This window comes from Schistocerca serialis, chromosome 8 (genome assembly GCF_023864345.2).
Source record: "Schistocerca serialis cubense isolate TAMUIC-IGC-003099 chromosome 8, iqSchSeri2.2, whole genome shotgun sequence".
NCBI classification, from domain to species: domain Eukaryota; kingdom Metazoa; phylum Arthropoda; class Insecta; order Orthoptera; family Acrididae; genus Schistocerca; species Schistocerca serialis.
In genome coordinates this window covers 364,902,175-364,923,903 of record NC_064645.1, presented here as the reverse complement: position 1 = coordinate 364,923,903, position 21,729 = coordinate 364,902,175, and the positions used below count along the sequence as shown (strand labels likewise).

At 39.5% G+C, this 21,729-nt stretch overlaps 1 protein-coding gene across 3 annotated transcripts in view; it reads right to left on the bottom strand.

The window, feature by feature from the left end:
* LOC126416653 (uncharacterized) overlaps positions 1 to 21,729 on the bottom strand; it is a 132,910-nt gene that overhangs the window by 40,169 nt on the left and 71,012 nt on the right. For 2 of the 3 annotated variants that reach the window (XM_050084449.1, XM_050084450.1), the window contains exons 4-6: positions 21,072 to 21,343; positions 8,310 to 8,497; positions 3,156 to 3,297 (exon numbers count right to left, since the gene is read on the bottom strand). In XM_050084449.1, coding sequence (XP_049940406.1) covers positions 3,156 to 3,297; positions 8,310 to 8,497; positions 21,072 to 21,343 — 602 coding nt within the window. Of the gene's footprint in view, positions 1 to 3,155; positions 3,298 to 7,110; positions 7,241 to 8,309; positions 8,498 to 21,071; positions 21,344 to 21,729 lie in introns of all 3 variants that reach the window. The other variant, XM_050084451.1, reaches the window with a different exon arrangement.

The window sequence follows — 21,729 nt, the reverse complement described above, 5'->3', positions numbered from 1 at the left end:
CTCTGATCATGAAGGGCAATTCCTCACTCTAAACCAAATGAATGTCCAAAGAAAAGAAAATTTCATTTGGAAAACATTTAGAATTATAAACAGACACACCACTGAAACCTTTAATCAGCAATTAGGGCTTGTGGATTGGTCTCCTGTATATGCTACAGTTGATGTTAATACGCATTGCGCATTGTTTCTTCTTATAGAAATATGGAAACCATGAAGTCAGCATATTATGGTTACTTTCATGCAATTGTGGCATTTGCAATTATATTTTGGGGAAATCAGCCACTGGCTAAAAAAGTACTGTGTGTACTAAAAAGAGCCATAAGGATCATGTGTGGAGTCCATCCTAGAGCCACATGCAGGAATCTTTTTAAGAAGCTTGAAATACCTACATCCACTGCGCAATATATATTCTCATTGATGTGCTTCATAAGGAAAGAAAAATCCATCTTTAAGCTGAATAGTGCATATCACAGTCACAATACTAGAAGGAAACATGATATCCACTATGAGCAGCCAAATCTAAGTATGGTGCAGAAAGGAGTCCACTTCAGTGGTTGTAAGATTTTTAATGCCCTCCCTTCAAGAATTAAGTGTTTGGTAGATGATGATCTCCTGTTTAAAAAAACCTTAAGGCAGCTCCTATTGCAAGGATAATTTTATACATTAGAAGAGTTCCTGAACTACAGTGTTTAACATCTCTTGTATTGTAAATTGAAAATGTATGCCCCAATTTGTATTTGTAATACCAAATATTTTTATTGTAAACATATATTTTGCAATATTTATTTCTCTGTAACACGTATTATTTTGTAATCTTTATCTCTCTCTAAAATGTATTTTTGTAGTGGGACCTAAGTTACTGTTTACTGTTTTTTGTTTCGTAATCTCTATCTATATCTAAAATGTATTTTTTTGTAGTGGGACCTAAGTTACTGTTTACTGTTTTTGTTTTATTTTATGTATTACCATAAATTCTGACCAAAAAGTTTGTAAAATTGACACGTTCCATATCCTGTGATAGTGTCACAACATGGATCACCGGAATAAGAGATAAATAAAAAAAAGTGACAGTGTACAGGCACACTGCTCATCTGGCACTGGACATGAACCCTGACAAAGAACCAAACCTGCTCCAAACTATGAACTGCAGAGGGAATTGTTATGGATCCACTACAGGAGTGGGACAGAGTGTGTAGATGAAAGTTCTATGTTCACACATTGCCAATTAAGTCATCAACACACATGATGGTGGCAACAAGGTCACTTTCAGAAATACTGTGCTCCTGGAAGCTAATACCCATATGTGTATTTGTGTACCAATTTCTCAAATGACATATAATTATTGTTGCTGAAAAAAAATACTGAAGGTAAATGGGACAGCTAGTAAGTTTAACTATTTTTATATAAAGCCAGAAGAGAACAATATTTTTTAAAAAAAGAAAATGATTTGGCATTAAAGAAGAGAACATAAATGAAGAGAGAAACATAAAATTATTGTTGTAAAGCACATGCTGGATGCTGGGAAAGTCTTGCTGTCCAAGTGTATATTAATATAGTTTGTGTGAAAGTGTGTGTAGTGATATAACAACTGGACATCAAAATGGAGGCAGACAGATGGACACTAATGAAAAAAGCCACCCATACTGTCGCAAGCCAGCACCCAGCACTATGCTAGAAATAATTATGTAACTTCCAGAAACCATCTGAAGGTGAACCTGAAAAGGTTTGAAAACTAGTTCATGGAAAAAACATAATTATTCAAAAAAGTGACTGGTTACAGTTTTTATTTGTCCGTATGGGCATGGCATAAAATATAAACACACACATAAGTGAGGTGCTCAGTTTCTTCTCTCTCTAGAAATTGATACTTCACTGCATTTGTAATTAATTATATACTATTTTATATCTGTAGATCAAGCTGGATATTGTTTTGACCCCTTTATTTTTGATACATGTAAATTTTTAAATATTAAATAATGCCCACAGGAACATTAACATGCAAAGTTAAATATAAAACACAAAAGCTGCAGACAAGATGAACAACAAATCACAAAAGCTGTAAGCAATTATGGTCATAGAAAACCTTATAGGATGGCCAAAAGTGCAGTTGACACTGTGGGTATGTACTAAATGTGAGTTTTCAACGAATCACATTTTCCTATTTACAGTGATCATTTTGGGTTCAAATGGAAGGAAAGAGACAAACCTCATTAGAAATATGTTTGAGAAAAAGAAAGAAAGAAAAAAAAGATCCTATTAATGAATTTGCTGGTCATTTCATACGTGAAGATCATTGTTGTACTTCCCATTAAGACTCACAGTGACTGAAAATTGAATCTATCATCAGCGAAGCGAATAAAAATAATAATTAAAAAGAGAATAACACAGAAAGCTTGAAATTAAATATAAAAAGTATGAAAACTATAAGAGCATTTCTTTATTTCAGTATTGCTGATAAGTAAATATTTTCTCTTCTAACTATAGCCTTGGTTCCAGGCCAATGATGGCCATTATCACAAATTTCTTGAGCCTCGTCTGCAGTTAAAAATCTAACAACTTAATGTTCAAGCAAATATCCATAGGATACACCTACACTGATCAGAGTTCGGTAGGCATTTTTCAATATGATGTACACCTGTCTCAGACTGCCATCATATTCCAGAACTCAGAATCCACAATCTTAACTTGAGCAGTCAGGCACTTAGTGTCCCCTTACTGAACATACAGCTTTCTTGCAACAATTTAAGTGATGAAAGCTCACAAAGTAATGATTTCATTCATTCAAGCCATGAGAAAATATTAGATGTATTTAATGATTTCTGAGAAGAAATGTAATGGAGGCCCTCCACAATTTTAAACTAAATCAAACATTTTACGTTTAACAACTGATGTTTAGTGGCTGTGCCTTCTAAAATATGAATAAATTGTTAAGGTCATAATGTACAATGATTGTTAAGGTCAGATGTTTTTTATGTGGTTAAAAGTTTACGAAATCACTGCATATGAAATGTTTTATGACCTGTGGTGAAAAGCATTTCTCTAGTTCACTGTTCAGTTTGATGCCACAATCCATTTTTAATATTAAAGCAATAAGAAATAACTTTTGCTCTTAAAACAACCCACCACCTTGGACAGCTTATTTGGCATCTTCTTACCATTTTTGAGCTGCAGCAGGACTGCACAATGCCACTTGTTTGACATGACTGATTCCCTGCCTCTCGCTCTATATATCCCATACTAACAAGCAATGGAATTTTTCCAATCCATGAGGAAGTAATGTTTATAAATGCAACATTTCTGTAAACACAGGCAGAATGCCACTACAGAAATTACACTTTATGGAAAGAAATTCAGAAAATGTTTAAACATTGTGCCAAGATTTGATTAAAATGACTACAACAGAAAGGAAATGACAAAAAGAATACATGAAATGGTGTAGAACTTTTCTGCAAAATATACAAAATTATAGGTAAAACAAAGAAAGCATTAGTAATGCGAGGCTATTAATTACATTCAGGGGCAAGTTATTATACCACAGGTGCCCACAAAACAAGAGAAAGCAGTAAAAAGCAAAATAATAATTAATCAAGACTAAAATATTTACACATAATAATAATAAAGATTTTATTGTCTTTAGGCCATTACAGCAGTTTCCTTTATTTTTAGACAATGCATAAAAATTGCAACAGTTTACACTCTCTTTGCTATAGTGTGATGAACAATAATTGGCAATAAAGACAGTCATAGCAGTCCAGGCTAATTAGATGAGCTAGTAAACTCTATAACTTTCAGCTCAGCTTACTTTTGCTGTAACTTAAGCACAAAAATGGAGTTGAAAAAGAGGACACTGATCAAGGAACTTAAAAATTTTAATATTACATCCTGTAATCCTTTATTCAAGTAAGAATTAAGAGGGTTTGCTGAAAAGTAATGCCTCCATATTTTTTTATTGAGAACTCTTAAAGCCTCTAAAATAAAACAAATGTTCTTAACAGTATACATCTTTATTCTTCACATCACAAATTGGTGTGGTTCCTATTGATTCTCTCAATACTAGGCATGGCCTTCACCTCAACAGTACAATAAAGTAGAAAACAATCATCTAGCAACAATGGCTGGGATAAGGTTGTCATTTGTGGAATTTATGGTTGTATTGAAGTGATACTGCAAGTATCAGAACATTCACTATGTACAGTGGCGATAAGGGTTTAAAATATGGCCACCAACATATTTCAAAATTACCTGTATTTATGATAAGTTCAAAGCTGATGGAACTTTTACACATGTGAAGAAGGCAAGATCCAGCCAGTCACAAAAAGTTACACATCCAGTGTCCAAAGCCACAGTATTGCAACATTTCATCCATTCACAGCAAAAATTAGTAAATCAAGGAGTGTGCGAAAGCAGGATGAGTCACTCAAGAGAAAGAAACTTCCATAAGGGTGCAAGGTGGAACATGTAAATTCCAAGAATGCTACCTATGATGAAAAATTACTTGGATCAAATAACTGAATACTATGAATAGTTTGATCACATGGTAGATAAGGGTGACAAATTTTCTGGGAAATTTGTTTAGCCTGACAAGCCAATATTGAACCTAAGTAATACAGTGAAACCACGTCGATTGTGTTTACTGGGCTCCTGAAAATTCTCATGTTCATTTGAACTAGGTAGGATGTAGTCTGTTATCATGTGGTTTAATTGGTCCCTTCTTCTCTGGGGATACTATAACAGGTCAAAATTGCCTCAGACAAGGGTTTTGCTTGACATTCAAACACTGCATGAAGGTGAAATGTCTTAAAAGCAACAAGGTGAAGTCCGACCTTACCATCATCAAGATGACAGGATGTGTCTAGGCAGATCAAAGAGGACTTACAGGGTACCCATCTTGCTCTCCAGATTTAACATCTATGGACTTTTAGCTGTGGCACCATCAAGTACATTGTGTGTCAACAAAACAAGCTACAATCAATGATCTCCATAAAAAAATTGTTGCATCATGCACTACAGTAATGCCAAACACTTATAGCCATAGTTTGATGTATAGTTCAATGCCATCAGAATTGTTTAGAAGCTTCTGCTGGTCATTTCAGACATAAAAGATGACTCCAAATGCCAAGAATTGTACCTATAAGACAAATCTTTAAGAACGGGCTATCAAACAGTGAGTATATATTTTCAATTAATGCCAAAAACTGTTATGGTCACCAGCGCTCTCTATACAACTAACACACTGGCGGACTTCAATAATTTTGCTCCAACTACCATTCACTGAATTGCTGAATGTTAGAGGAATTTGTTCTTTTGCCTCTTTTACATGCATAACATACTTTGTAGTACTTCCATCAGTGTAACAAGAAACAACAGTTGTAGCACATGAATGGTAATAATTATGATTAGTGCCTCACAATCATGTAGCATTTCATACATTTTTCCATTAGTTCAAGAATCATTTGCATATGATTTCTATTGGCATACTTTTGCACTGATTTAGAAAGGAAAAAATGGGCAATAAATAAATTTATGGCTGACATAACAATTTTCTAATGTGTAAGAGAACCCTGAATGAAAACCAAACAATGAGATGAGTAAGGGCAATTACTCACAACATTGTGCAGAAGATAGGTACCAAAATAAGAACTGAAATAAAGCTTACAAACTTATGTTCTTCATTGCCCACATGCATGCAAACAGCTATACAGTCCCATTGCTGTCTCCTAATTGGGCACAAAGTTGTTTTCGATGGAGGTAGCGAAATGAATAAGAAATAGCTGAGGGGAAGGAAAGGCCACTAGAAAGATACATGTGCTAGCAGGGGTTTTGGGTGGGGGAGGAGGGGGATGGGGGGGGGGGAGGAGGGGGGAGGAGAGCAAGGGAAGCAGGATGGATATGCTGCCAGAGAAAACTCACTCTGTTGCAGGCAAGGGTAGTGAGTAGCATGTTGCACACACTGCTGCATGCAGCAGAGGTTGCAGCTGAATAGAGGAGAACAGAGTAAAGACAGAGGGATATCTCTGAGAGGACATGGTGGAGGAAGTTCCATAGACATACAAACTGGAATGAAATGTAAGTATCCAAGGGCAATAGTGAGAGTAAGACTCTGATGTTGGAAGGGAGAAGGATAAAGGGTTTAACAAGAGCATAAAAGTAAGATTTGATTCATTACTGGAATGCTTTAGCAGGCATGATCCTATTACAGATGGTATCCTCTTAACTTCTTCTGCCCTTTGAGAGGACTAACAGTTGAATATACAGTATGAGCAAAAGTTTAACTTCAAATTTTTTTGCATTATCAGTTCATTGCTATGGGTGAAATAAAGGCTTAATGACAAAAATATCCTAATATTGTCATTATTCTGTCCTAGATTTCCCACTTTTTGATTTTATTAAATACCCTAACAGATTGCGGACTGAGAAATTAAGCAGCTGAGCAACTGAGCAGTCAAATTCACCCACTTAGCCATCAAGCCACATGGCAAGAATATATGAAGACATATTGCACCATCAGTAACAATACAAAAAATTCAATTTTTCACAGTATGTTAGGTTAAAGGAAAATAATCGAATAGGTCTATGCATAATTTTGTGATTTACTGCAGTACATAATACAATGCTCTATGTCTGCAACCATTCGAGTAAATGTTGTACATTATTCTTAGTGCTAAAGCAAGATGCAGCAGACATGCATTCTCAACTACAGAAATCAACTTAGCCATGCAGTTGTATACAAACAAATGCCCATTATTGATAATTATTACCTCAGTGCATTCAAAATATATAATGAGCCCTCTCTCTTCACAAACACATTATACACAGCATTTGTTTGTTTAGCTGACAAATATTGAAATACATTCAGAATAAAACTCTATTTGGAGTTCTTATCAGTTGTACAAATGTGATGATATTCATTTTACACATTTCATGCAAGGGAACGGTAATATCTTGTATTACCAGTAATATTAAATATTTGTGAAGACAGACGGCAATATTGCAATAAGTGTAATTCGAAGTGAGTGATACTCTCTCCCATAATCAAATTTTATATGTTACACAATATTAATCTTCTTAAGGCAAAAACTACAGTAACAATTGTGCAAAAGAAAATCTTACACTTAACTCCACCACCAGAGGATTCTCCTTCTTGACATCCATATAACAGTATTGTTTTAGGGAGAATATAATGAGATGAGCACATTTGTTCCAAGACTGATTTAAAGGGAGCACAAAGTCTATTTTCTTCCTAGAAAAAATTAAGAATACATTTAAAATGTAATTTAATTAAAAACTACAATAAATGTTTTCCAGAAGTCCTGGCTTTTGGAACACATCTCACAATTGGAGAAACAGACTGCCTCCCAGATGTAGAGCTTGCACCTTACACCCAAGTATGTAACAGTTAACACTTAGTTTCCAATATTTTGCAAAACGATCTGCAAAGAAAATCAGTAAAGGCAAGATAAAGGTGACAAAAGGAAAACAGATTAATTAGCCCAATTATGCCAGCATTTTTACTGTTGTAAATGTTTCCAAACCAGACCAGAGAGCTCATGCATAGTTTCACTACCACCACTATTATTACACTATTTTTGTTGACACACAGAGAATGAACCATTATTATGCAAACAATTCTATTCTCAGAATTTCATCATTCATAGAACAAATAATTTTATAATTTCAATGTGATAAGGTCTACAGCTGCAATGAATTTTTTGAAAGATTTCACGATGCTTTCAGCTGCCATTCTCTTTATTTTATGTATGATTGTACAATTTCGGCGTTAGGCCATTTTCAAGTATTTTATGGATGGTTTTTAGTAGTAAATTATGCCTTGTAAGTCATTGCTCCTATGACTCCACGTTATGCTCATAAAATAAATCTGAGATGTTTTATGCTATTTTAGGAGCACAATACTTCTGAGCAGTTATTACAATAACTGTTCGAAAGTAGCGTGCTCCTAAAATAGCATAAAACATCTCGGATTTATTTTATGAGCATAACATTGAGTCATAGGGGCAATGACATAGAAGGCATAGTTTAGTACTAAAAATCATCCACTTGAAAATAGCGTAAGGCCGAAATTGCACAATCGTACACAAAATAAAGAAAATGGCAGCTGAAGGCCTCATGAAATCTTTCAAAAAATAACTTTACGTTGTAGAAGAGGAACAAACACACACACACACACACACACACACACACACACACACACACACAGAGAGAGAGAGAGAGAGAGAGAGAGAGAGAGAGAGAGAGAGAGAGAGACGGAGACAGATAGTATTATTATTATCAAATATAAATTCCATACTCACGCATGTGGATTGTACTCGTATGACATATTTGGGGTTTGTATAAAAGTTTTTTGGTAAATTGATTTTATGAAAATACTGTGAGAGTATCTGTTTAGCTTTAACATTGGATTATCAACAGATGTTCTATTGGGGCGAACTTTTAGCATGTAACACCCCGTGAACACATTGTGCAATTCAGTTTCCACATACTGAAAAGAAAATCACAGCAACATTAGGATATAAATAACTAATCTCATATACAGAGAAAAAGTATAACATTTTGCTAAGACATATCCCATTACAGGCTGAACTACAGATTTTAGTAGGAGTTAGTCACATGGAGGGAGGGACCCTTCAAGGTATACAGTCACTGTAAAGAAACTTGTAAGGAAAGAAAGTTTGATTCCATGGGAACAGCTGTGCACAGTGAGTGTGGTATCTTTCAAAAAGGAGAAGGAATCCAGCAATCAGCTGCTTGACTGCTGAATTCCTTTTCCTTTTTGGAAACATAGACCACTGCATAATCAGCATAAAACAAAGCATAGGGCTATAGACAATGAGATCATGAATGATATGTGTCTGGCTGTCAAGAGGACAATGCATTAAGCCTTCAGTGACTACTATCTCACAAAAACCAAAGAAATTATGGTCATTTGTAAATTCTGTTAGTGACATGAATGTTAGTGTCCACAAACTCATGGGCAACACAAGAAGTGAAATTGAGGGTATTAAAGCAAAAGTAATAATGAAAATTAAGAAGTACTGCCCCAATTTATTTCTCCCTTCACTGCATAGATGGATGACATATATATTAGTGTAAGTGGCACTGAGAAACAGCTGAAATTGGAAAATTGAACAATGCTTCAGGATGTGATGCAATCCCTATCAGATTAAAAACAGAAGTTAACATCTCTTCTAATTTCAATATACCACAAATCTCTCAAACAAAAAACTATGGCCAATTGTTGCAGGAAACAGAGGTCACAACCATCTATGAGAAGGGTAGCAGAAGCGATCTACAAAGCTACCATCCAACAGACTTGACATTCATCTGTTGTAGAATATTAGAACATATTCTGAGGTAAAATTTGATGAGTTGGCTCAATCAGAATGACCTGTTCCATCTCACTCAGCATGGACTTTGAAAACGTCAGTCATACAAAACTGAACTTGTGCTTTTCTCACAAGCCATAGATTCAGGCAGTCGGGTAGAAACAGTATTTACTTACATCTGAAATGCATTTGGCTCAGAACCATACCTACACTTTCATTGAAAGTATGATTGTATCAACATATCACGCAAATTTGTGACTATATTGAAGATTTCATAGTAATATCTTGGGTAGAGTTGCTGACTTATCGAGGTAATTTCTGGTGTGCCTCAGGAAAATGTGTTGGGATCCTTACTGTTAATTTTGCACAGTATATATTATAAATTTATCATGTATTATATAATAAAATATAATAAAAAGTTCCAGCAGTAAATTTAATGTGGGCATGACAACCAACCACTCTCCATCTGAATGAATGGCCAATGCCAAATTGTGGCCACTGGCAGAGTTGACTATTCAGTGGTGTAACACACAGCTGAGCACAACCTGCTTGATTTCATGGCTGCTTCACAATCCCTGCCATCTGGATCCTTCATGACTTCAGCTTCTATAATTATGTAGATGAGATTGTGGCACTTCCTAAATTCTAAACTTTAACGAGTCCCACAGTCTGCCATAGCAGATCACTTTCCATCCTGTTCTTATGCAGCTGCAATCATGACATACCTGGCACCACCATAGTATTCTTATCTACTCGCGGGACACAGCTGAACACCACGAGCACCCCAGGGAGATTTTTGCTTGCCTTGAAAGTGTAGGGGTCATTCTCAACACAGAAAAATTCATTTTCAGGGTAGACACAGGTCACACCATTTCTGTTTCAGGCTTGTGACCCATACCTGAGAAAGTCCATCTGATCTCCTAATTTCCACATCCATGACATACAAAGAGTTTTGCAGATTCCTACGAATGGCAATTTTTTGTTACTACCTTAAAAATGCAGCCTCTGTTCAGAATCCTCTCTCCGCTGCACTGCAAGGAGATGGAACAAAGGGTAACATGTCCATACCCTAGGCCCCGCCTATGATGACCAGTTTCAAGACCAATAGGTATGATCGGAAACTGCTCACTGTCTATGACACAGTGAAGAACTTCCACCCTTTGGTTAAGGGATGCCCATTCACCATTTTCACTGACTACCACCCTCTTATGGCATGGTTATGTCAGAAAGATGCCACCCAAATTTTGCACTGTCTGTTTCATCAGCAAGAGTACATGGCTCAGTTTTCCAATGATATATGCCACATAGTTGGTGTCGATAACATTGTCACTGACTGCCTCAGCTGCTCCTCCTCCTTCAGCCCTCCACAATAGGTCAGTTACGTCAAGACCTGGATTCCAACCTCGTTCTCCAGCTCTACCAGGTCTCTAGCACAGACCTACATATACGGTGTGAAATCCTTCCCAACCACATGCACACTGACATCTCCAAAGACTGCATCTGCCCTGTCTCCCCACCACCGCCTTCTCATAACCAGCTTCCAACCACCTGCACAGTCTGGCATCTCTGGTGTCCGCTGTCCTCATCCAAGGAAATGACTTCTTCTGGCCTCGCATACAAAGTGACTGCTGCACTTGGGCCTGCACTTGTGTCCCATGCCAGCGCACTTAAGTAGACCCTCATGTTCATGCACCCGCTGCCCCATTTCCTCCTGTCATGCACTGATTGTCTCATGTTCACACTGAGATCATTTGACCCCTGCTATCCTCAGACATCTGTTGCTATTTACTCATGACGATAGACCGGTTGACATGCTGGCCAGAAGCCATCCCCAACCTGGACATTTCAGGAACAATTGCCACCGCAGTGTTTATCAATGCCTGGGTTTAGAATTTTGGTTGCCCCTGCAACATAACATCAGGCTGCAGGCATCAATTCACTTCCTGCTTATTCAGAACCTTGTTGAAGACTTGCAACAGCCCAGTTCATTTTGCCACCACCTACCACCCTGCAACCAATGACAAGATGGAACATTTCCACCATACTTTAAAATCTGCCCTCATCTGCTATGACACAAAATGGTCTTCCATCCTGCCACTGGTCCTGTTAGGTCTGTGGGTGGCCCAAAAGACTGACTCGGATGCATCTGCCACCGGCCTGGCATACGGACACCCCCTAGCCCTATCAGGCAACTTTATTGAGCCACAGCATCTGCCGGCTACTATCCGTGTCCCACCTTAGTTTCAAGACTGTATGGCCTGGCTCCAACTGACAACTCCATAGTGCCATGGCGAATGCCATAGTGCCATGGCGAATGCAAGACTTTTGTGTACTTCGTGCACTCATGTAATGCTATGCATTGAGGACTACCAGCCCACACTCTGCCCACAACACATGGGTCCAAAATGATGAAGTATTTACCACACATCTTCATGCAGGCCCAGTTGTGACCATCAACAGGTTAAAGTCAACTTATGTGCTTACCCTTGACAATGCTTGTATGCTGCCAGCAGTTGAAATCTCCATACCCACTGCCATCACCAGCACCGCTAAACCACCAGCTGGACCCAGATGCAGCCACCTCACTCCCCTTTGCACCCACTCCTGCTCCCATTTCTCAGCACATGGAACATGACACCAAGTGTGTGGTGTCTGACTCTGAACCTGATGTCTCGCTGCCACTACTAGATAGAGCCACAGGCGATGGTCTTTCAGCACCCTGGAATCAATGCCATAACCCGCTGCTGTGCCAGCATCTCACAAGGGCATCTGCCAGATGACAGCGGCAGCAGCAGCAATGCTTGCTAGTGCACGCACACTCTGGTGCGCACTACGTCACATGTGCTGGATGCACAGTGCGTAACCACATATGCCATGCCTGCCTGACTGCGTGCCCTACATCCCGAACTCGGAAAAACTGCACTGCTTTGCAGTTCCTCATGTGGTCTGATGCCAACTTCATGCCCACTGCTCTAATGCTCAGCACCTTGTTTCCCATGTTGCAGCCCCAGCCACATTGTTGCACCCCCTCAGGTGTGCCTCTGGCTGTGCGGTTCAGTGCATCCTCCCACCAACTGTCTGTCACATGTCTCACATGCCCCAGACACAGCCTGCCGCTGTCACTGCCACGCCATCCTGGCCTCCGGGAGTGGCCAGCTATTTCCCCCTGCTGCACACTGCACCGCCACACCCCAATGGCTTTCAGGTACCTCTGACCTCACCTGTCACTTGCCCACCTGCCTGCCACTGATGCTCATCACTAAGGCATCCCCACCCATTCTAGAACTACATTCAGTGTTTTTAGCTCGACATCCTCCTCTTGCACGGAGAAGAGGGGGGGGGGGGGGGGGGGGGGGGGGGGTTGTAGTGAAACCTAAAATTTCATGAGTCCCACTTGTCTGTCACAGCAGAAGACCTTCCCCTCACAGTTGCACCTAGATGCTGTCTATAGCACCTGTGCTGTAGTGGTGTAGTGGAAACTTAGCAAATGGAATGTCTTTCCCCCACTACCACAATCTGCCTACTGGTGTTTCTGCCCAGAATTCACATCCATGTGTGAAGCAGCATTCTTCGGCATACACTAGTGATGAATGATCAATGCCGAATTCGTGTGAATGGTCCTCCCTTCTTTGTGAACCAGTGCTATTGTTTGTGAGCCAGGGCTTTAGTTTGTGAACCAGTGCTTTAGTTTCTAACCAGCATTTCAACAATGACCTGTGCACTGATGCACAACAACTATTCCAGGACCAGCTGCATCAGTCAGCCTTGTGCATTGCCTCAGGCAGACAGCTTCTCAAGCAGGACTAGTCACAATCCAGCAGTTTACGGCTCACATGCCATTTTCCCTTTAGTTTACCTGAGATCACATATTTGCCTTTTTGTTTTGGTAAATTAATTGTAGCAGTGTCTACCTTAATAAACAATTCGTGTCACTGAAATTTTGCCCTCTTGCTTTTCCTTTGCTTCACTGGAACATGCATTAAACATTGTTTTCTGCATTCTCCTCCGTTTCCCCATAGTGTCCATTGCCCAATAGCTGTGACGTACATTATGCAGGGAAAAATTTTCAGCACTGCCAGTGTTACCGTAAGATCTATGCCTGTAACACAGCCTTTGATACTATAGTTTTTCTAGCCTTCTTCTATTCTGGTTCTCCCTATCAATCCATTTGTCCAGGTTATTGTCCCACATTGTATCCTGTGAATCTGCTGCCTCTTTTTCCCATCCATAGTCCTTCCCTGAGTCTACCTTCTATTCCCCATCTACTGTCTCCCATCACTCACTCCACATGACATTAGCTCTCACTACAGTGACCTGCAGAGTTACAGTTCAAGCCACCACTGTATAGTCAGCTGCCATAATGTGCTTATGGATCAATAAAAGCACATGGCACAATACTTGCTTTATTATTTAATGAAAGCACCACATCAGTGCCTACTTCCATATGTCACTTGCTACCTCGGATACTAGTAAACCGTAACAAACAAAGGATGGGAGGAAGAGGAAGAAGAGAAGCCAGGATATCAGCTATGGAAGACATCTGTTGCATGGGTAATCTAGCAATTCCACTGAGTGACTTGCATAGTGGGAATGTGCAAATATCTGTGCAGGTTGGCCCTTTTGATTATTACAGAGGTGTTCATCAAAAAATTGAGTGATGGGTATAAGTATTGTGAGACCTCTGCAAGATGTGCAGTCGCCTACTTCACACAATGTTCGTATTGCTCACTTATACTGAATAAATACTTTATTTACTAGAGCTTCATTACCCAGCAGTAAATTCGAGAGACCAACAGAGAATGGAAAAATGCAAAAATAAGTTGGTACCTTGCTCTTCAAGCAAATGCAGTCTTTACCAGATGATGAGTAGAAATGTTACAGTATTTCAGTGCTGAAAACTGGATGGAAACCTGACAGCTTTCAATAACAAAACTAATAAAAATAATTAACATGAGCAGTCTGTAGATTGTAACTGACATTTATATTCTGCTATTTGCATAGTCTGAGACAGATCTACTACAAAGTCAATTCTGTTAATTGGTTCTTGTTGCTGAATTGCATATGATGCTAGCATCTTTTGAAAAAAAGAACGATTATCAGTTGCAGCAAAAAACAGAAGAAACAGCAAAAGTAGCATAAAAATGATTTAAAGATGACAGTCTAATTGTTAATGATAAAAAACTGTATGGGAACACTTCAGTCGTATAAGGAATAAAACTAGAACCAATGTAAAGATTACATTATGGAACAGTAGAATTCAGCAAAAGAAACATGTAAAATTTTTAGGATTATAGGTGAACAAACACCTAAGCTGAGGAAAGCAAGTGGTGTTACACTTTAAAAATGCTCAAAGATGGTTATAATGCTGGAAGAGTGTGTGGGAACATTAGCATCACTGGCCAGAGAAAATGACTCACAGTGATCTCTCTGAGGGTTGACAGTTGCAGGGCAGTTCGCTCTGTGACTCAAGTGTGTTGCATGCTTCATACCACTGTATTTCTATTATTCATTACCATTATGAACCAGAGTTCCACAATGGTGATTGGTGACCCTGAACTCTGAGTAAACACTAAAATAGTGCAAATTCGCATTGCGACAATGTGGCCATCACGCCTCCATACTGTTACACTGACTGTGAATTTCTTTGAACTCTTGCAACCCTCATTATTGACAGACATAAACAGTACTCCATGTGTTGCCCAAGTGATTAGAAATGACAGTGACACTCAAACATTGCAGACATATCAAAAATTAACATTGCAGACATATCAAAAATTACAAACTCAACCAGTGTAACGTTGTCTTCACTCGCCCTTAGTAACCAATCCCTCGACACACGCCTGTCCCTGGCTGACCGCATTTCTGGCATTTCTCAATATAGACACAGTTGCTGAGTGCTCCCAACCTTGCCCAGGCAGCCCAGCAACATTCTGCAACTGCCTTCTGATGCCGCTGCCTCGTGGGCTGAGGCAGCACCTGCATGCGACACTGCTTGTCGTGCCATGTCCGAAACTCCACAGCTTGCTGACCGTGCCGCACATGTGCATGTGCAGATTACCACCTTGCTCAGGCAACCTGGCTCCAGCCTGTAGCTAACGTCCAACATCTGCTTGGGACACTGACTTCCATGTGGCCCATGCTGACAAACTCTCAACCAGTGGCTCCACACTGTGTAATTTTTTTTTATCTTGTAACCCATCAACAACGGCACAGTGCACCACATTAATGATATACCCAGCGCCCACAGGTTAGTCAGTGCCCCAGAATTCTACCCACTGGCTGCCTCCACATGGTGAAGGCAGTGGTGGACAAGTTGTTACGAGCTGGAATTGTTTGCCCATCAAATGGCAACTGGGCCTCATCCATCCACCACTACCTAAGAAGGAAGGCTTGGCTAGACTTTGTAGGGATTATTGGTGCCTTGGATGTCCGTGCAATCATGGACAATTGCTCAGACCCTAGTATCCAAGACTTCATATACTATCTTGACAGTGCTAAAGCGTTCAGTGTAACGGATTGTAAGAAGGCGTATCTGCAGATACCAATGTTCAAAGATGACATTCACAAAACTGCCACAACCCCACCTTGTTGATTGTTTGAGCTCCTTTTCATGTCTCATGGAATAAAAAATGCTGCAGAAACCAGGAAACACTTTACAGACAGCCAGATTTCTAAATTTTCTTTTTCTTATGCGTATCTGGATGATATTCTCATTTTTTTTTTTGCCAGACATGGACTCATACTTCCTCCTCAAACAATTTCTCGGTGCTCTCAAAGCCAACAGTGTAGTGATTGACACTGACAAATGTCTATTTCATCTGGTGCAAGTCACCTCCTTGGGCCACATCATTACTGCTTCTGGCATCCACCCAGCCCCACAGCACCATCACCAGCTGACTACAATGAACTCCTCTGTTTCCTCGGAATGGACAGTTTCTCTCTCTGTCACTTGCTCCGCACCGGTGCCCTGCAAGGACACTTAACAATGGTCCTCAAAAATACAACTGCTCACAGGAAGCTCAGGTGGACCACGGACATATAGCAGTCCTTACAAGCGATGAAGGACAATATGATTCAGACAGCCACCTTAGCTCACCCGATTCAAGAAGCTCCCTTGTCCATCACCAATGACATTAGTGATTTAGTAAGAGGAGCCATCCTTCAGCAAGAGGTCGGCAGCTCTGATCAACTCTTGTGTTTCTTCTCCCATAAGCTCACCAAGGCACAGCGCATGTGGTCAGCTTAAGACTGGGAGCTACTGGCCAAATACGAGGCCCATGTGGTATTTCTGATAAGATGCTGAAGGACACCCCTCGCCATTTAAATGGATCACTGGCACCTAGCTGATGCCATCTGTGGCCCACCAAGGACAAGTGCTTCTGCCGTTACCATCACCTCGTATACATTAGATGATTCACTAAGGACACCTGTCACACGAAAGGTGCAGACAACATAGTTGCTGACTACTTGTCTTGAATTGGTGCCATCTCAGCCATGGTCAACTTCGACAAGCTTGCACAGCCTCAGCAGGATGACTCTCAGCTACAGGACCTGTTAAATGATGCCTCCCTCACCCTCATCATTGAGCCAAAGTTCATCCCCAGTTCAACCTGCCCTGTCCTCTGTGACACTTCCCAGGGATGTATATGTACACTTGTCTCACAGCAATTCCACAGAATTATTTTTGACCTGTTTCACAACCTCAACTACACTGAATGATACGTTTGGCCCCACGTTAAGTGCAAGTTGTGGAGGAGGGCCTATGTACTGTGCCAGTGATGTAAAACCACCTGGCACACTCACCCCTTGCTAGGCACCTTCCAGATACCGAAGGGATGCTTCAAACACATTCATGTGGACCTTGTTGGATCCCCTACCCCCTCAGGCAACTATCACTACCTCCTCTCCATTGTTGACTGGGTAACACACTGGGTAGAGGGTACCCCCATATAAGACATCACTGCCGAAACAGTTCCCAGAGCTCCATATCTACCTGGTTTGTGCATTTTGACTGCCATGCCTCCATAACCATGGCTCAAGGTAGGCAACTGAAGTCCTTGCTGTTTTAAAAACTCTGTAAACTATGCAGCATTACCCATTACAGAACCAACACCTACCACCTTCAAGGTAATGGGCTTGTTCAGAGGTGGCATCACGCCCTAAGGCTGCTCTTAGGTGCCACAGGGGTGACTGGTCTGATGCACTCCCGTGGGTGCTGCTGTGTATTCGCACAGCACAAAAACAAAACCTCAGTGCCTCACTGGCCAGGATTTTATAAGGCAAGACACTATCCCTTCCTAATTATTTTGTCTCTTTTGATCACCCCTTTATGCCAACCTGGCTTTCTGCCTTGGTTGACAATGTCTGGTGTCACATTACCAACCTTCATGTCCCCCTCTTCACCTCCAGAACCCTACTAAAATTTTCATCTCCAACACCTAACCAAGTGTGACCAAGTCATGCTGTGTGACAATAATGTCTGCACTGCACTCCAGCCCCTTTTCTCGGGCACACATAGAGTTATCCAATGTGACCCCAACACATGTGACATTCTGCTTAATACCAAGCCAGTTACGGTCTCCATCACCAGACTGAAACCTGCCTGTCATCTCATCAACAAGCCTTCTCCTGATATAGACTTTACCATCACTGTGCCCCCCCCCCCTTTTCCCTCACACCCCACCATCCCTCCCTGCATTCGATCCTTTCCAGATGCTATTCGATGTCTGCTGCTCTCACTCAAAGGATCTTAGCCTCACAGTTACAGACGAGGAGCTACAAGGGCCCACGATGACTGCACAGTGTCACCTGAGTACCTGGTACACCATTTCCACGAAGTTTCCATCTTGCCTGATAGCATTGACCCCACAACTCTGCATGCACAATGCACCGATTATGGTCACCTGATCATCTCCACTACTTGCCTGCCCCCTCCAGACAGCGAGCTCCTTGCTGATCCACCTAATACACACATACTGGGGGATACATCTTTCCCACATCCTCCACCCATGCTCACCTGCGCCATCCACGCACTCACGCATTTCCTTGACTATCATCTCTACATCCTGCACCAGACCAGCCTTGCCAATGCTTCTGCCATCCTGGTTGTTGCCTCCACACTGTGGAGGGAGTGGAGGGGGGGGGGGGATGGAGGGAACATTAGAGTCGCTGGAAAGACTAAATCAACTCTAACAATTGACAGTAGCAGGGCAGTTTGCTCTGTCACTCGAGTGTGTTATGTTGTGTGTCTGGATATGTACTGAGTTTCAATAAAATAAAGAGTGTGGTGACTCCATACCACCATATCATATATTACTTGATATCACTACAGACTGGAGTTCCACAGGTGTTAATGCTTATTAGGCCTAGGTGCAGAGTCTACTATGGAATGGTACACTATCCTGGGGAAATGCTAGTTTTTCAAAACAGTCATTCCCTGCCATCTATACATTTGAAAGTACCTGTTTCATTAAGACTCAAGGAGAGATTTCAGCTTTGAACAGTGAGAGCCACACTTATGAAACAAGGAACAGCAATGACTTTCTTAGAGATGTACACAAAAATAAAAATATCATGACACTGTATTACAAAAACAAAAAAATCTATTTTTGCATTTGCAGATAGGATCAAACGAATACCAAAATTTAATACATTTAAAAGAGAAGTAAAAGCTCTACTAATAATCCACAGCTTCTACAGCATTAATGAATATTTGAAATATTGCTCAAATATGTAGATTATGCCTTATGATCTCTCTACTCAGAAAGTTATATGTATCAAAAAATATATATATAAAACTAAACTAATTTTACTGATGTATTTCTATTAATTAATATGTGTACATATGTGTCTTTTGTACCATATTTGTGGACATTAAATTACGTTTATTACTACCACAGGATTAATTAATACAAAGATCAATAAATAACAACATTTAGCTGCATTCTTGTTATCTTCTGCCAGGCCTCTTTATTCAGGGCATCCTTTATGCATACATCTCAATGATCCATTTTTTTTTGATGTGATCTTTCCAACAACATTGTAGTTGCTGCTTTTATGTCTGCCATCTGGTCTCCATTCAAAAATTTTCTTTGGCCACTGATGATATGCCATTGTCAACAAATGCCCATATCACTGTAATGATTTTCTTTCAGTTCTACCTATCATTGTTTCATTTGTCCTCATTCTAGTTCTTACTTCAACATTAGTTTTTTTTCTCTGATCCATAGCATAAGGTATTCTTACTCTAGCAAAATCAGTCCACATGTTTCAGTAATTATGCGTCTTTTGTGTTTATATGTATGTACATAAAATTCTATTTTCTTGTACCTGATTCAATAAAAAATTGCTTGTTTTGCTAGAATCAATCAAGATTCTTTACAAGATACTTCTGATCAAATTGTCTGCCTGTGGAGTAATGTCTGAGTTGTGTGAATTGATTCATGATTCCCTGTCAAAAAGGTCACAGTTAGTGCTAATTGACAGAAAGTCATTGAGTAAAATAGAAATAATACCTGGGATTCCCCAAGGAGGTGTTATAGGCCCTCTGCTAGTCCTAATCTGTCTAAATGATTTAGGACACAATCTAAGCAGTTTTCTTAGATTATTTTCAAGAGATTACATCATTTATTGTCTCATGAAGTTATCAAAAGATCAAAACCAATCGTAAAATGATTCAGAGAAGATATCTGTATAGTGTGAAAAGTGCTAGTTGACTTTAAATAATCGAAATTGTGAAGCCATCCACATGAGAATTTAAAGGAATCCACTAAATTTTGTTTAAATGATAAATCACTCAAATCTAAAGACTGTAAATTCAGCTAAATACTTAAGGATTACAATAACAAATAACTTGAAGCTGGGACAATTACATTATTAATTTTGTGATGTAAGTCAACCAAAGACAGTGTTTTATTGGCAGAACACTTAGAAAAGGCAACAGGTCTTTTAATAGGACAGCCTACACTAAGCTTGTAGTCCTCTGCTAGAGTACTACTGTGCCATATGGGATCTTTACCAAATATAATTGACAGAGGACATAAAAAAAAATCCAAAGCAGCCAAAGAAAGCCAGCTCAATTTGCATTACTACAAAATAGGATACATAGTTCTTGGATCCCATAAGTGAGCTGGTTTGGCAGTCATTAAAACAAAGGTGTTTCTTGCTATGGCAAGATTTTTTCATGAAATATCAACACCAACTACCTCCTCCAAATGCAAAATATTATATTGATGCCATTCTACATAGGCAGCCATTATTATTGCAATAAAATAAGAGAAATCAGAGATCATATGAAAGTATTTAAGTGTTCATTTTTCTCATACACTGTAAGAGAGTGGAACAGTAGGGAAATAGTCTGAAGGTAGTCTGATGAACCCTCTTTCACACACTCAAGTGTGAATTAGATTAGTCATGGAGAGGTAGATGCTGATGTAGATGAATATGTGCTGATAGAGAAGCTACCACTCTAGACGTAATATTGCAGCTGATACGTGCCTATATTTTGTACATGAATGTAAATATGTACAGCTTTATACTGTCTTATGTTTTGATAAGTCCTATATTATAAAAATGTTAAAAAGAGTGTTGAATAAATAAATAAGTACACAATATTAACTATAGTACATGTAAATGAAAAAGAACCCAATTGATTATTTACAATCATACAGCAAAATTCTTTATAATTACATGTAAAATATTAGGTAACATTCAAAAAACATTGATACAAACCACTGATGCACAAGAACTGCATGTACTTGATTCATTCATCCAGCTGCAATGGTTCCGGTTGATCACTTTCCTTGAATGTGTTACAAACTCTTGATGAATGTGACTTTTCTTGCATTCATCTTCTGTTTTAGCTGATTCATTCATGAGAAGTGTAACTTCAAAGTCTATCAGTGTATCTGGTATTGGAAATTTTGCTGTGACTATTCCATGTTTTGAATCTTTCAGATTCAGTTGAAATTCTTCCTTTGGGGGATTCCAATCACTGATATTTGCTGAAAATGTAAGATCATGTAAAGATGTTCTGTTGATTTTTAAGAAATGATAATGCAATAGATACATACTCTCTAAACTTTAAAGTTTTTAAATGATGAAGACATAATCACAACACTGTGTGAATGGTCATATGAAAAGGGCATAATAATGTACACAAACAATTGCAATATTAAATCTGAATAAGCATTTATCACAAGGAAAGGAAAAGTGTAATAATGTGATTCATAAGATACCACACCATCCTAGGAAGAATCATGGTGCATAATGATACAAGCAGATTTTTGCAAACTGACTATGCTGCTATTCATGTCTCTTCCCCTCTTTTATATATATCAGCCAGTTTAAATTAATAGGTGCTGAATGAATTTCAAGTAACACGCCACCA